The following is a 14,661-nucleotide window of genomic DNA, read 5'->3' as shown; positions in this document are numbered from 1 at the left end:
TCTGATTTTACTTCTCATTATCCTGCTCTGATTTTGTCAGTAATAAATTCAATTAATATCCCCAATTCAAGTCTGTTTTGCCCATGATGGTATTTGATGAGTGATTTCTCCCTGTCCTTAACTCATGAACCCTTTGTTACATTTTCTTTTCCTGTCCATCTCTGGAAAGCAGGGATGGAGCAGCTTTGGTGGCTTCCTGGTGTCCCACCCCACCAAGTGAGTGATGTGTCCCATTTTGGCAGAGTAGGACAGGACAGAAAAAACCCAGGCACCACTGGGAAGTTTATGGTGATTTTTTTCCGCAGTAAACCAAGTTTTTCCACTGGCAGCTGCAACACAGGATTTGGGGACACTCAGACTTGCAGGACAGTGCCCAGGGTCGGTGACAAGCCCTTGTTAGACTAAAATACCAATTTCTGTGATTGGCATGGCAGAGAAAGAGCTGGGCATGTCCCAGCTCCATCTGAAATGCTGTGAGTTCCACAGCAGCCCGTGCCAGGCTCACACTTGCTTGTTGCTGCCTAATCCTCTCAAGGCTTTAACCCCGTAACCCCGGGGGACTGGTGCTGGGGAGGGGAGGATTCAGGCAGCTGGGACAAACCCCCAGCAAGACAAAGGAGCCCTTCCCCTGCTCCTGCTGGGAAAACACTGTGTGTGACAGTCCTGGAGTGGGGAATACTGCTCCATGTGTTTTTAACACCAGAGTCAGAAGGCTGCAGCATTAAGGCTCGGTTAAGGCAGTTAAGGCTTGGTGCAAACCCTGAACACACCCAGCACAGCTGCTGGGATGTCCCTTGCTCCAGGGGGCACACAGCTCAGCACAGAGTCACTGTCCCTGGAAGAGCCTTTCCCTTGCATGGAGCTACAGAATCCTGGAATCCTGGAAGGACCTTCAAGATCATCCCATTCCAGCCCCTGCCATGGCAGGGACACCTTCCACTGTCCCAGGCTGCTCCAAGCCCTGCCCAGCCTGGCCTTGGACACTGCCAGGGATCCAGGGGCAGCCACAGCTGCTCTGGGCACCCTGTGCCAGGGTCCCCCCAACAAGCCAAGCCCCCTTTCCTGCACAGGACTATGGAAGTTTTCAAATTAAACTGGAGAAAAGGCAGGAGGGATTTGCAATAACTGGGCTGTGAAAGCGGCCACAGGGCTGTGAGCCACAGCTCTGTGTTTTGGGGGGTTAAACAACACTCTGCTCTCCAAAATTCTAGGCTAACAATCATAATAATATTGCTTTATTACAGAAATTGGTATTGGCTATGCCCTTATCTCCATGCACTGGCTAGGAGAGGGAAATGGGGTATGAGCAGATTGCTGGACTAAATCAGAAAGAAAAAAAGATTACAGATAAGCCATTTATGACAAAAAACCTGCTCCATCTGAAGGATTTGCCCTTATCCCGCTAATAAAAACATGTCAACCCTCCAGATCTCTATTTAACCACAAATAAATCTAGCCCAGCTTGTGGGCATCTGCACATACTCCTCCTGCCCTTGAGAAGCACCAATATTCCACAGTGGGATCCACTGGAACCCATCCATCCCTGTGGTGAGTCAGACCATCACCAAAAGCAGTGGAAATCTCTCCAGGAATAGAAGCCAGGGGGTGGAATTGTTAATTCAGAAGCAAAACCCAAGCCCAGAACTCTAAATTTGGGGTTGTGGTTTGATAAGTGCTGTACAGAGGCAGATCTGATCAGGCATCTGGAAACCCTCAACCTGGGCAGTAAATTATATTTCCTATTCCCATCTCAAGGCTCAGGCAGCTTCAAGACCCAGAGTCCAACTAATCTTCACTACACACAGCCTAAACAAGCTTTAAGCTCACACCATTTCAGGTATGTTGAGCTCTGAGAGCTCCTGAGAAGTGATGCTGAAGCTCTGATTCAGCCCAGCAGCTGCACTGGGGGGGACCGTACTCCCTGGCTGTCCCTGGGCACCAGAGGTCTCCTCCTGTGTGGGGTATGATGGTACCAAAACCAGCCCTCAGCACTCCCACAGGCTCCCATTTCAAATCTTCCAAATCTATACATTAAACTAAGTTTCTGGCTGCCTGGAATTCACACACATTTAACAATCTGGGAACAGACCCCACTGTCTTGGACAGAGCACCAAAGGCTATCTGACCTTCCCAAGCCCACAGCTGGGGTAGCAGGGAATCACAGAATGGTTTGGGTTGAAAGGGCCTTAAAGCCCATCCAGTGCCACCCCCTGCCATGGCAGGGACACCTTCCACTGTCCCAGGCTGCTCCAAGCCCTTCCCAGCCTGGCCTTGGGCACTGCCAGGGATCCAGGGGCAGCCACAGCTGCTCTGGGCACCCTGTGCCAGGGCCTGCCCACCCTCACAGGGAACAATTCCTTCCCAGTATCCCATCCATCCCTGCCCTCTGGCAGTGGGAAGCCATTCCCTGTGTCCTGTCCCTCCATCCCTTGTTCCCAGTCCCTCTCCAGCTCTCCTGGAGCCCCTTTAGGCCCTGCAAGGGGCTCTGAGGTGTCCCTAGAGCCTTCTCTTCTCCCGGTGAGCTCTCCCAGCCTGACTCCAGAGCAGAGGGGCTCCAGTCCCTGGAGCATCCCCGTGGCCTCCTCTGGACTCTCTCCAACAATCCCATCCTTCCTGTCCTGCTGACCCCACACTTGGCAAGCATGGGGAACAAGCTGATCTCCCAAACCCCGTTTCCCCAGGCAGTTCTGTACCTACAGGCAGGTGAATCCGAGGCAGGCTGCCTTCCCCAGCGGGCGGGAGCGCACACAGGCTGCCATGACCCTGCAAGGACCCTGTGCTGCTGGCAGGGAGCTCACAGCTGATTATCTCCCAATTTAACTGTCACTGAGCCCTCTTTGGTGAGAAGAGCCCAGCTGGATAATCCCATTTCTGCTCTAATCCACAGCACCCTTTCAGCCCCAGGCCCAGCCCTGCTTGCTGCCTCTCTGACATCCCCAGATGGGATTTTGGGGTGGGAGGGAAGCTTGGAGCTCCCAAAAAGCAGTGGGAGCTGTAAGCACTCCCTGGAGCACCAACCCTGGGCCTTGTGTTTCGGGACAAACCTCATCCTGTTGTTACAGACCTTAAGCAAAGATGATTCCAGAGGTTTTGGTGTAGATTGGTGTTCTTGGGGCACTAACCTGGCACTGGCACAGATTTTCCAGGGAAGCTGTGGCTGCCCCAATCCTGGATGTGTCCAGGATGGGGCTTGGAGAAACCTGGTCTAGTTTAAGGTGTCCCTGCCCATGGCAGAGGGTGGAATGGGATAAGCTTTAAGGTCCCTTTCAATCCAAACCATTCTGTGATTCTGATCCTAAAGGACTTCTTCCCTGCCTTCCTGCCTGCCAGCATCCCAGTTTCACCCCAAACCCCACTTTTCCTCCAAAAATGGGGTGGGCCCAGGAGCAGTTTTGCCAGCAGCAGTTCAAACCCAGGGAAGGAGATCTTGGCTCACATTTCTGTGCTCCAGGCAGAGGTTTCAAACCAGTTATTACAGGAGGTGGTTGCACATCAAAGGGCACACGCATGTTTTTAGGGAAAACAAAAATAGAACGAGTTCCCCTCCTGACTGGAAAATTATATGTTGTGTTTCTGGCTTAAGTGATAGATTAAAAACTGCAAGTCTTTCAGGTGTTTGGATCACCTGAGAAGTTATTTTAGAGGTTAAAGATGCTAATGAGGGTACAGAAGATCTCCCAAGGCAAGCAACGATTAACTCAAAGAGATTGCCAGGCCGGGCTCCAAACCAGCCTACACAAACCAGCCTAATTATTCTTGTTATTCTTCCAGAAGAGCTATTTTGGTCTTGCACGTTGTTACAAACACAAAATGATGCCTCAGGTTTTAGCTTTTATATTTTTCAGATTCTGTGCTGCTTTAGTGTGTGGGTCTGGACTTCATATTAGGGGATAGTAAGCTCTCTTCACAGAGTAGGAAGACTGAACAATTCCTTCTCTAGCTGGGGACCAAGGACAAATGATCCAAATTTCACGTCCAAGAGCATAAACAACTGACTGAAGAGAGAAAAACAAGGAGGATGGGACCTCATGGGCTAAAGCTGTAATTGGACAATTAACTCCAATACGCAAAAGGACCAAAACTTATCAAAGTGAGAGACCCCGTGAGCGGTTGTGCATTTTGTGACCATTTTGGTTCATCTTGGGTGTAGCCCTGGCTGGGCTCTTGTGCTGCCCAAGGTGGATCCATTGAGGCTTCCTTATAAATCCCTACTTTATTCTTTAGCTCTGTCCAGTCTCTATTCTAGGTCAGCCTTTACAAGGCATCAAAAGAACAACCTAAGTTCCAGCAAGACAAACTCGGTGTGAAAGCCAGGCCCTGTGTGGGGGTTTCTCCTCACCCATGCTCCGGCTCCTCGATGGGATCCGTGAATTCCGAGTGCACGGTGGAGTCGATGGCGCTGTCGGTCTCCACCTCGTCGTGCATCTCGTGCTGGACCAGGGTGCTGGTGTCCTCATCCGTGAAGGTCTCGCACTCGCTGTAGGTGCTCTCCGAGCCCATGTAGGCACTGTCAGTCACCTCATTTGCCTGGTTAAAACAAATGCACAAGAAGCAAAGCTGTAAGATCCTACAGCTACGTGGGTTTGTGGCAGAGCAGGACAAAATGGATGAGGGAATTTTGGCTGTGTTGCATTTCTGAGCACAGGAATCCAACCTCTGGAATCATCCCAGGCCCAGGTGCTGCTCTGTGGGCACCACGGGGTGCACCTCAGCCTTTGCAGGGCCTGGGAAGCAGATCAGAGAAATAGGACTAAATAAGAGCTGGAGGGAGGTTTTGTTGTGAGCCAGGATGGATTTGGTCAGGGCAGAAGGGATTACCCACTGCTGACTCAGCAGTTCCCATCACTGCTGCTTTCTCCCACCCCATTCCAAGAGGACATGTTATTATTAATCTGAATTCCCTACAAATATCACCATTCAAAACTCCCAATTAGCCCTTGGAGCACCTTTTTTTTGTCCTGTCTGGTAAAACTTTCCATCCCTCAACAGCAAATAAACTGTTTCTAAATCTTCATTACAGCTTCTGATTTGCAGGGACTCAAATCCCCACACTTCATCTGGACCAGCATCTCAAATCTATCACTGAGCAGGCTCTGGGAAAGCAGCAGGGTTTGTGTTTTAAGAGACTGTGATAGAGCAAGGAGAACTGTGTTTTCCAGTTCCGCACTCCAGGCAGGTTCAGCTTCAGTCCTGCCTGTTTGCTCCCACACAGAGGAGGGACAATCCCTTCTGATCCTGATCTCTGGAGAACCATGGGAGCAGCAGCAGAACGCCCCAAAAGCCAGCCCCTCTCCTAAGATTTGGGGACTTCCCCAGCACGCCTCGGAGCAAATCAAGGAATTTTGGGATTGCCAGTGCTGGTGCTGAGCTCCATCTGATCTCCTGTCACCAGAGGGGCTGGGCAGAGGGGCCCTCCTGCCAGGCCTCCAGGTGAAGAGCTGCCCATGGAAAGCCATCTGCTCCTCCTGAAGTTCACCTGGCGGGATCCCACGTGCTCAGCTGCCCCTCCAGCACAGCAGCAGAACAAAACAGCAGCAGTTTGAATGCAGGCATGACTGAAGCAAAACCCTTTTCCCCTGCCAGGGCACACAGAACAGCTTTCAGGGCTTTTTCCAAGGATTTTGGAGAAAATCACATTTCTCAAACCATTGTATTCATACAATCATGGAGTGGTTTGGGTTGGAAGGGACTTTAAAGCCCATCTCATTCCACTCCCTGTCTATTCCACTACCCCAGGCTGCTCCAAGCCCCACCCAGCCCGGCCTTGGACACTTCCAGGGGTAAAAAGGGATAGAAAACCCTGAAGGGATGGAGAGAGCTGATAACAGCAATTCCCACTCCATGTGGCCACCGGGAGCAGCCAAGTGATCAGTCCAGCCCTGCTTTGCTCTCCCAGCCCCTGTGCCCACCACACTCACCAGGATGGACACAGCCAGGAGCTCCTCTTGGAAGCCTGGCTCAGCTTCCACCTGGCTTGTGGACACCAGCACCTCCAGGACACCTCCCTGAAGTTAAACACGACACAAACCTGCCCAGAGCTGGAATCTGAAGTAAGGGGCTGCTCCAGTGAACTCCACCAGGGCAGAGCCTGTGCCTGTCTTGCAGAGAGAAACAAAAGTCTCTAAAGCCCCCACCCACTTAAAAAAGCATAAATCCACCAAAATCACTTACACACCTAAAGCTGAGACTTGTTTAAGTGTTTTACTGGATTTATGCTGCACTTTCTAGAAACACCATTAATGCTCCAGCTGGAGGGACAAGGGGAAGCAGAGGCTTGACCTGCCTTGGCTTGGTCACTGACAGAGAGAGCCCAAGAGGTGACAGCAGCCACCCCCAGCTGCACATTCCCCTCCCTTCTGCCTGTTTGAGAAAGATTTCATGCCAAAGTGGAAAGAATTTTGCTTGCACACTACAAAATAAAGACTGCTTTTTAAATACCAACTCCACCCCTCTCCTTCTCTTTAAGCTGGAAAAGCTTAAATTTAAGCATAGGTTGAAGTATTATAATGAGCAAATTGAAGTATTATAATAAGCACAGAGTAAAGACAACTATTGAAAGAAGCCAAAAATCCTCCAAACACTCCAATTCACAAGTAATTTGATTAGAAACCCTGCTGTGGTTACTGCTGACCCTCTCAACATGCACCAACCAGGAGCTGAACAGTGCCCTTTGTCAGATGTTGGAACAAGAGGACCTTCAAGGTCCCTTCCAACCCAAACCATTCCATGATTCTATGATTTCTCTATCAAATTGTTCCAAAACACCTTATTGGTGGGAAATACACACATGGACAGGCTGGATTTGGGAGCAACATTTTGGAGTAGAAGAAGTCACCAGCACAGCACATCAACCATTGTCCTTCAGCCACACCAAAGATATGCATCAATTTATTACCTAAAAATTGAATTTTTCCTTTGTGATACCAGCCTAGATGAGGTTGCAAAAGCAAGAGAGCCCTATTAAAATTAAACCTGTGTTGACAATGAGTTAAGAAGCAGCTGAAACTGTAAACAAAGTCCTTCCCCTGAGCACGAGCGTGGAGAACTTTGCTGCACATTTCACCACAGAATCAGTAACTAAACCTCAAGAAGAGATGCCAGGAGGAGATAGGCAAACCAAAGGGTTCAGGTATTGCCAAATGCCTGACACAGCTGAATCTCTGTCCCTGGGCAAGTGTGTGGGTACAGAAAGTTCTTATTTATGGCCTCATGAGTAGCTGGTTTGTGCACTGACCCTTCAAAAACCCCTGCCACAGATCTCCTTCAGCCAGCTTTGCCTTCCTGTGAGCAGAAAGTAAACATTTTTTCCAGCTTAAAGAAAGTCAAATACACACTTTAAAAACATCCATGGGCTCAGGACAGCCAGGCTGGGCTACACCCACCCCAGGGGACTTGCCAGGAACATCAGCGCCATGTTCAGAGTGGGGCTGGTGTCAGCAATATCAGTGCATTTTGATTTTTTATCAAATAAAACACACCCTAGGTGCTTCAGGCAAACCTCAGACATTAAAACTGGGACTCAGGCACACGCAGAGTTCTGAGCTGGAACAGGATCAGGGTTTGGTGGAGGCTCCCAATCCCAAATCCAGCTCCTCCAGCAGGTATTTCCCCAGAGCCACACCTGGCTGACAGGACATGGGCCACCCAGAGGCATCTCTGCCTGCTCAGGGAAACTCCAGGGATTTGTGAGCCCAGGTGAGCACTCCTGACTCTAAAAGGAAATAAATGGTGAAATCAGTACTGGAATGATGTAACGTGCCCCGATGAGACAGGTGAGCTGCCTTTAGGAGCTTTCTCCAGCAGCAGCTCATCCATCCCAGGCATCTGATGACATCTGGGAGTAAAGATTACTTAATTACAAGTTGTAGAGTGCTGTAAAACCATATGGATTTTAAAAGAAGCTGCTGCAGTGTGAGGAGAGAGACTCTTGGGAATCACCTGCAAGGTCCAGGCAGGGACAGAAGGTTCAGCACAAGCTCTGCCAAGGCGTTGCCTTGGAAAGGAGGGCAAAGTCTGGCTTCCAGGGAGGTTCCTTCCAGGCAGGGCTGTTCCTGGAGCTGTCCTGGCATCCCAAAGCTCTGCTGTCCTTGAACACAAGCACTCGGAAGGTTGGGGGGGAGGTGAGTGACAAGGAAAAGGAAAAACAACTCTGTTTTGCCAGCAGTGTGAGCCTGTTTCTGAAGAACTCAGCCCTGGCTGCTCAGGATGCAGAGGAGATAGATCAGCTACAAAAATCTCCCTCCAAGGACACCCTGTGGCCCTGACAGTGGTGACAGTGCCAGGCTGGGAGCCAGGGAGAAGGGACACAGTTGTGCTCATAGTCCCACATTAATGGAGCTGGCCCCAAAGCCCTGGAACACCCCAGGGCAGCTCAGCCTCCGGAATGCCACTTTGGGGACTGCCACCCCTGGGTCCCAATATTGCCCTCTCCCACACAGCCAGGCAGTGCCAGCTTTTCAGGGAAGCCAGGGAGCCTCTGCTCAGTCCTGGGTGGAGGCAACTTGCACAGCTCAGCCCCTGGAGTTGGGATTGTTACACTCCATCAAGGCTGGGCAAGAGAAATGTGCTGCATCTGTTGGAGCAAATTGAAAACTCACCCAGCACAAAAACAAATCCCAAAACGACTCACAAAACACCACAGCTGGCAGGCTGTCCCCAGCACCCCAAAAACCAGCAGGCACTGTCCCTGCTGGTCCAGCTCCCCAGGGAGACCCTGGCAGAGAGGAGTGTGAAGTTACACCACAGCCCACGGAGTCACAGAATTGTGGAATGGTTTGGGTTAGAAGGGACATTAAAGTTCTGCCCAGTCCCACGTCTGCCATGGCAGGGACACTTCCCACTAGCCCAGGCTACTCCAAGCCCCGTCCAGCCTGGCCTTGGGCACTTCCAGGGATCCAGGGGCAGCCACAGCTGCTCTGGGCACCCTGTGCCAGGGCCTGCCCACCCTGCCAGGGAACAATTCCTGCCCAATATGCCATCTAAATCTCTCCTCTTTTAATCTAAACCATTCCTATGTAAAAAGTCAGGTGGATCTGCCCATGTAACAAGTCAGGTGCATTCCTAACCTGTCCCTTCCCAGCACCTCTGGGGCTGAGCCCGGTCCCTCTGGAAATCCAACCCCTCCTCACTTTGTGTCAGCTCGCAAAAACCCACCTGTGGAGACATCCTGTCCAGAGCCAGAGCCAGCTCCGGGAGCTGCTTCTGCGGGGCAGGAGGGAGCCAAAGTCCAGGGGAGCCGGGAGGCTTAAGGAGCGAGCTGGAGTCCCAATAGAGCGCCTTTTGTTCCCGAGCTGCCGATAAGGAGCAGGAGCTCCGGCACACTTCCCTGCCGGTGAGCGCAGCCTCCTCCCGCTCCCCTGGATTCCAAAATAAAAGCTCGTTTTGGGAGCCCCGCTCGGCCAGCCCCGCTCCAGGTGCTCACGCTTCCCAGGAATCCATCCCCAAAGAAAAAGGCTGAATCTGAAAGGGACCTGTCGAGGTTTATCTCGGCCTTCCCAGTGTTTCTGGTGAATAATTAAGCGTTAAGTGACAAATTCCTTCCTTATAGCCACGAACAGAGGGATGTATAAAGCTTGGATTGCTCACCAGGGGCAGGTCAGAAGCACTTGCGGTGACTCAGAGGGTGGTCTCTGGCAGGCAGTGACAATGCTGGCCCCAAAGAAGGTTATAAACCCAATGCCAGCCTGCCCGAGCTCTGAGCCGAGCTGTCCCTGCAAAGAGGAGCCCAGCCCTGAGGGAGAGCTGATCCATGGGATTTTCCCCTCTCCATGGCACACGGAGGCCTCGGCACCGCTCACACCCACAAGTTCTGAGGATTTCCTCAGGTTTTCTATTTCCTCTCCGCAGAAACCACACGTACATCAAGCTTCCTCAGCACTGCGTACCCAGCACAAACACAGAGATTTCCTTCCATTACCTTCCCAAAGCAGGTCCTCCCCTTTTCTCTGGGTTTTTCTCGCTGTGCTGTGCCACATCCCTCCTGAGGCGCCGAGCTGGGAGCAGAGGGCACTGCCCCGCAGCGCTGCCCGCAGTGTCCCTACCCCGATAGGAGCTGACCTCCTGAGCCCAGCCCAGGCCAGCCCAGATTCCTGCTCCGAGCACGGCAGGAAGGAGTTACGCTTTAACCCGAGCTCTGCCTGGACCTGCTCCTCCACACAGCAGGTCACAGCCCCTGTGCTCCTCTGCTCTGCCTCAGGACCTCAGAGAACATCTGAACTCTCCCGAGAGCCCAAAATCAGAAACTGAAAGGAATTAGGAAACCCCAATGCCTGCCCTTTTCACTTCTCCAACTCTTGCTGAGACACCTCTGCTTGCACTGCTGCCCCCTCACCTCCAGCCCTCCTGTGTCCCACAGCACAGTTCCCACGTTCCCAATCTCACACACTCTGCTTGTGGTTCAAGATAAGGCTTCAAGAACTTTGTTTTCCAAGCTCCTTCCAGCCTATTTCCTACAGGGCAAACACTTCTACTCGGATCTTTTCTGACCAGCAGAGAAATTTCTCACAGTAGCCCTGCCCCTGGGTCCTGCCCTCAGTGACATCCCTGTCCCATTTACACTTCCACCCTTCCCTCTACACAGTTCAGAGTCTACACAATAAATTAATTTTCTTGTCATTTTCAGGCTTTAAGATATCAAATTATCACCCTGGACTGATTTGGGAGCAGCCTGGGATGGTGGAAGGTGTCCATGCCATGGCACGGGTGGCACTGGATAGGCTTTAAGGTTCTTTCCAACCCAAACAATTCCAGGATTCTATGAATACAAGGATAATATGGGACTGTTCATTTGCTGCCCACAGGACTCATGGCCCTTCATCTCTCACTGCAGAAAGGCTTTGGGGACAATGGGGACATTGCTCAGGGCTCCATGTGCTTCCCAAGGACAGGTGAACAGGCACTGAACTGCATCTGTCACATTCCACAACCCTGAAGTTTCAGCCACCTGCAAGATTTCAAGCCCACCTGCTGTTCAGGACAAAATGATCACCAATTCCAGCAGCCAGCCCCTGGAGAGGGGTTTGTGACCATTTCATTCATGGTGCTTTTGGGTCAGCCCTGTGAGCAGAGGCCTACTGAGGCCATTCCAGAAGGTGGGATTGGCTCTGGTACAGAAAACCTGAGCTCTCACCTCCACGTCCCCATTCCAACCAGGAGCCCTTCACACCTGGGTTAGGACAGCCAGGGAACGGCTGAACCCAGGCCTGTGCTGCTGCTTTGAGCCCCTTGCACAGCTGAGAGGAGGTTACAAAGCTCAATCCCATCTTTTCAGCCTGGCTAGCCCCTGCCACACATGCACCCTGTGGTAACAGTGGTGTGGAGAGGAAGAGGAGGAAAAAAACCTCACCTAAAATGCCACAGATTGCAAAGCAGGGCCCTCCCAAACACTCTGTGCTCACCAGGCCCAGCTCTGCCTTGGGGAAGGAAAGTATCTTCCTGGGAATTCTGCACTAGGAAAGGAGGGCTCAGGTCCACAGGGCTACTAGGAGGGGACACAAGGAGCATACAGCAGCCTCCTACTGTGGAAGAGGTTTTACAGTGACTTCTGTCAGCCAGAGAGAAGTTTGATAAGAGGATCCATGTTTGTCCCTGGAAGAATTTCCTACCAAGGTTGTTGTCATAGAAACTAAGAAACTAAGAAAGACAAATAAGAGAAACCTGCAACTGTCTATTCCAATAAACACTTCCTTTGTCTTTCCTGACCAATGAGTAAAGTGTAAACCTAGGAGTTTTGTAAGAATGTATAAAAACCATGCACGCTAAAACAAAAACAGGTTTGAAGTCTTGTGAAAATTGAGTGTTGCTTTGTATTGTGACCATCTCAACTACCACATCCTACAGCCACCCCGCGTGGGCTCCCTGCAAAACACAAGGCGCCAGGAATGGCAGTGATGCCTCTGGGAACAGGTCCCACGTGCTCCCACAACAGCTTCTGTGTTACAACACACAGCTGGGGCCCTGCAAGTCCCTGGTCCCCTTTGCAGAAGCTCTGAGCAGCTGGAGAAACTCAGCAATGTGGATTTTTGCCCTCAAAGAAGCCTTAAATTGAATTGCTCAACATGGAAAAAAGTCCTGGCTGTAATGGAGTTAAAGTTTCACAGAGTTGATGTGTTGGCCATAAAGCTGCTGCTCAGTGTTGCACAGAATGTCACAGAATATTCTGAGCTGGAGTTCTCCCAGCTGCACCTGTAGGCAGGCAGGCTGGGAGAGCCAGGAGTAGCTCCTACTCCCAAAATACACAAAACTTGGGACATGCCCAAGTCCCATTTTCCTCCCCAGATCTACTCCTTCCCTGCTATACAAATAGCCCGAGGGGACGTGCCTGGGCCGGTGAAGGCTTCCAGGGAAAGCCAAATTCCCCTCTTGTGGCTGTGCAGAATGTGTTTCCCTGGCTGCTCCCAGCAGGAGCCACGGCAGCTGCCCAGCAGATGGCAACAGTCCTGCACAAGGCACCGCATCCGCAGGACTGACGGCTGCCCTGTCCTGCAGAGCTCAACCAGAGCCTTCCTCTGACCCTACTGGCCCAAAACACGAGTTCCCAGAGCTAGAAATCCCTGTTTGGGGTATTCATGGTGCTCCCAGGCAGCCTTTACAGAGCATTGGCTGTGCCTCTAACCCACCTGAAGTTAGTTATACATCTCCACGCTCATCCCAGCCCAATCCCAGCATTTTCATGCCTCGTTTTCCTTCTTCTGGAGTTATCCTTCCCACTCTGCACTGCCCAATGGAGCTCACCCGACCCAGGAGCAGAGCAGAGGGGCAGAGCCCTCACCCTTGGGCAAGGCATAGCAGGTATCCCTCTGGTGCTGGGCTGATGGTCGATCTTGGAGTCCTTTTCCAGCCTAAATGATTCCATGATTCCAAGAAAACTAACTCCAAGTTCCCCTCCGTGTCCCCCAGAGCATTCCAAATGAGTCCTGTGCCTCAGCACTGAGTCATGAGCACCACAGGAGCTCTCAAGGGAGGCAAGGAGAACTCCCACCTTCCAGGCAGTCAGCAGCCAAGCTGTGCCAGCCCAGCCTGGGGGAAAGCAGGGCTCAGGTGTCCAGATGGAAAAGCTCCAAGCTCCCTTCAATGTGACTTTGACAAAGCAGGAAGGCTGTCATTAGTTTTTGGTGGTTTCTCACCCAGCAACCACCATGCTTCCACCTGAGGCAGGAGGAACACACTGGGAGGTGATCCCAGCCAGGTGATGCTCTCCCTGCTCCAGCTGGGTGCACAGGGATGAGGTTCCTCTTGAATGTGTCACAGAGGACCTGCAGGGACTGGGATGAGCCACCTGCAAGCCCAGCTGGAGGCATGAGAAGCCACGTGGCTGCAGGAGCTGCTGTCTCAGTGGAGCCACAGGAGCAGGAATCCTCTCTGGAAGCACCTCAACAGACAGCCCTGTCTGCTGGACACTCCTGGAATGGTGCAACAGGAGCCAGGAGATCCATGGCACATCCAGAGCCACGCCAGTGGCTGAACTGGGGCAGTATCCAACATTACAAATTCCTGAGTTCACACCTTGTCCCCTTCAAAAGCCTTTTCCTGGAGGAAACAGGTGTTGGTGGTTCTCTCTGGAGAGCAAATACTGGGTGAAAGTCCCCAGCTCTGGGCTCTCAGGGTTTTCCATGGATGCTGAGCTCTCCTGATGACAGTCACCAGAAGAGGACATGACTCATCAAGCAGAGCAACCTTATTAACAAAGAGAAGGCATTTTCCTGGAGACTGCTTAAAGCACTTGTTTACACTTGTTTGAACAAACACTGAGGAGAAAAGCTCCTGTCAGACCCCAGCACTTGGAAGAGCTGAGCACTCCAGCCACTGGGATTTTGGGCTGTTTAAGAGGGACCACAGCCAGTGCTCCACTCAATAACCACAAACTGCTCCCAGCACTTCTGCAAATGCAGCAACTCTTTCAGCTCTGATGTGACAGGGGAGGAGAAATCCCAGCTGTGCCACTTCCCCCCACGGCCCTGCCACAGCCAGAGGGGCTCACCCAGTGCTTGAGGTGTCCCAGGTGTGTTTTGGGGTGTGTTGAGCTGTGTGTCCTGGTGCAGCATCCTCCCAGGGCTGACACAGGGATACCCCAGAGCCCAAACTGCTGCTTGGTGCAGTGAGAAGTTTACTCTGAGGAAAGGTGATGGTTTCACTTTGAAAAGTGATTTCCCCCCCGCCCCCCATCTCTTCTAGAGAATCCAAGCAAGATGGACTACAGGTAATGGGAACAGCAGTTTATTCTGTTCTCTGCCTGGCTGATAGCCTGCTGCACCTAAGGAAGAAGGCTCTGCTGGAGCCCTCTCCAGCTCTTTTCCCAGTGCTCCCATGAGGAACACACCTTTGCTGCTCCCAGCAGGATGCTTTGCGCCACAGCTTCTCCCTCCCTGGGCCAGCTCCAGCTTTCCAAGGCACAGCACTCCAGGACATGTGGGATAAAAGGCACGTTGGGAGCTCACAGCTCAGCCAGAAGAGAACAAAAACCCCCTCGCCCCAAGACTCCAGTTTATTTTTACACTCCCAAGGCTGAGTGGTATTTCTCGAGCATGTTCTCATTTGCTGAACCTCTACGAAATCCTGGCAGGCTGGAAATTATTTTGAATCATGTATCCAAGACAACAAGGATAATTCTTCCCCGGCATGTTAAACGTAGAGCTGTCCCTTAGATGACTACACTGAATCCAC

The 14,661-nt window shown here is 51.8% G+C and overlaps 1 protein-coding gene across 2 annotated transcripts in view; it reads right to left on the bottom strand.

Moving 5' to 3' along the window:
- The window catches only part of RAB11FIP3 (RAB11 family interacting protein 3), a 77,278-nt gene that overhangs the window by 21,914 nt on the left and 40,703 nt on the right, over positions 1-14,661 (bottom strand). For both annotated transcript variants that reach the window (XM_041462135.1, XM_041462136.1), the window contains exon 4: positions 4,340-4,527. In XM_041462135.1, coding sequence (XP_041318069.1) covers positions 4,340-4,527 — 188 coding nt within the window. The remainder of the gene's footprint in view (positions 1-4,339; positions 4,528-14,661) is intronic.

This window comes from Pyrgilauda ruficollis, unplaced genomic scaffold (assembly GCF_017590135.1).
Source record: "Pyrgilauda ruficollis isolate IOZ18807 unplaced genomic scaffold, ASM1759013v1 scaffold16, whole genome shotgun sequence".
NCBI classification, from domain to species: domain Eukaryota; kingdom Metazoa; phylum Chordata; class Aves; order Passeriformes; family Passeridae; genus Pyrgilauda; species Pyrgilauda ruficollis.
This window is presented reverse-complemented; position numbering and strand designations above follow the sequence as displayed.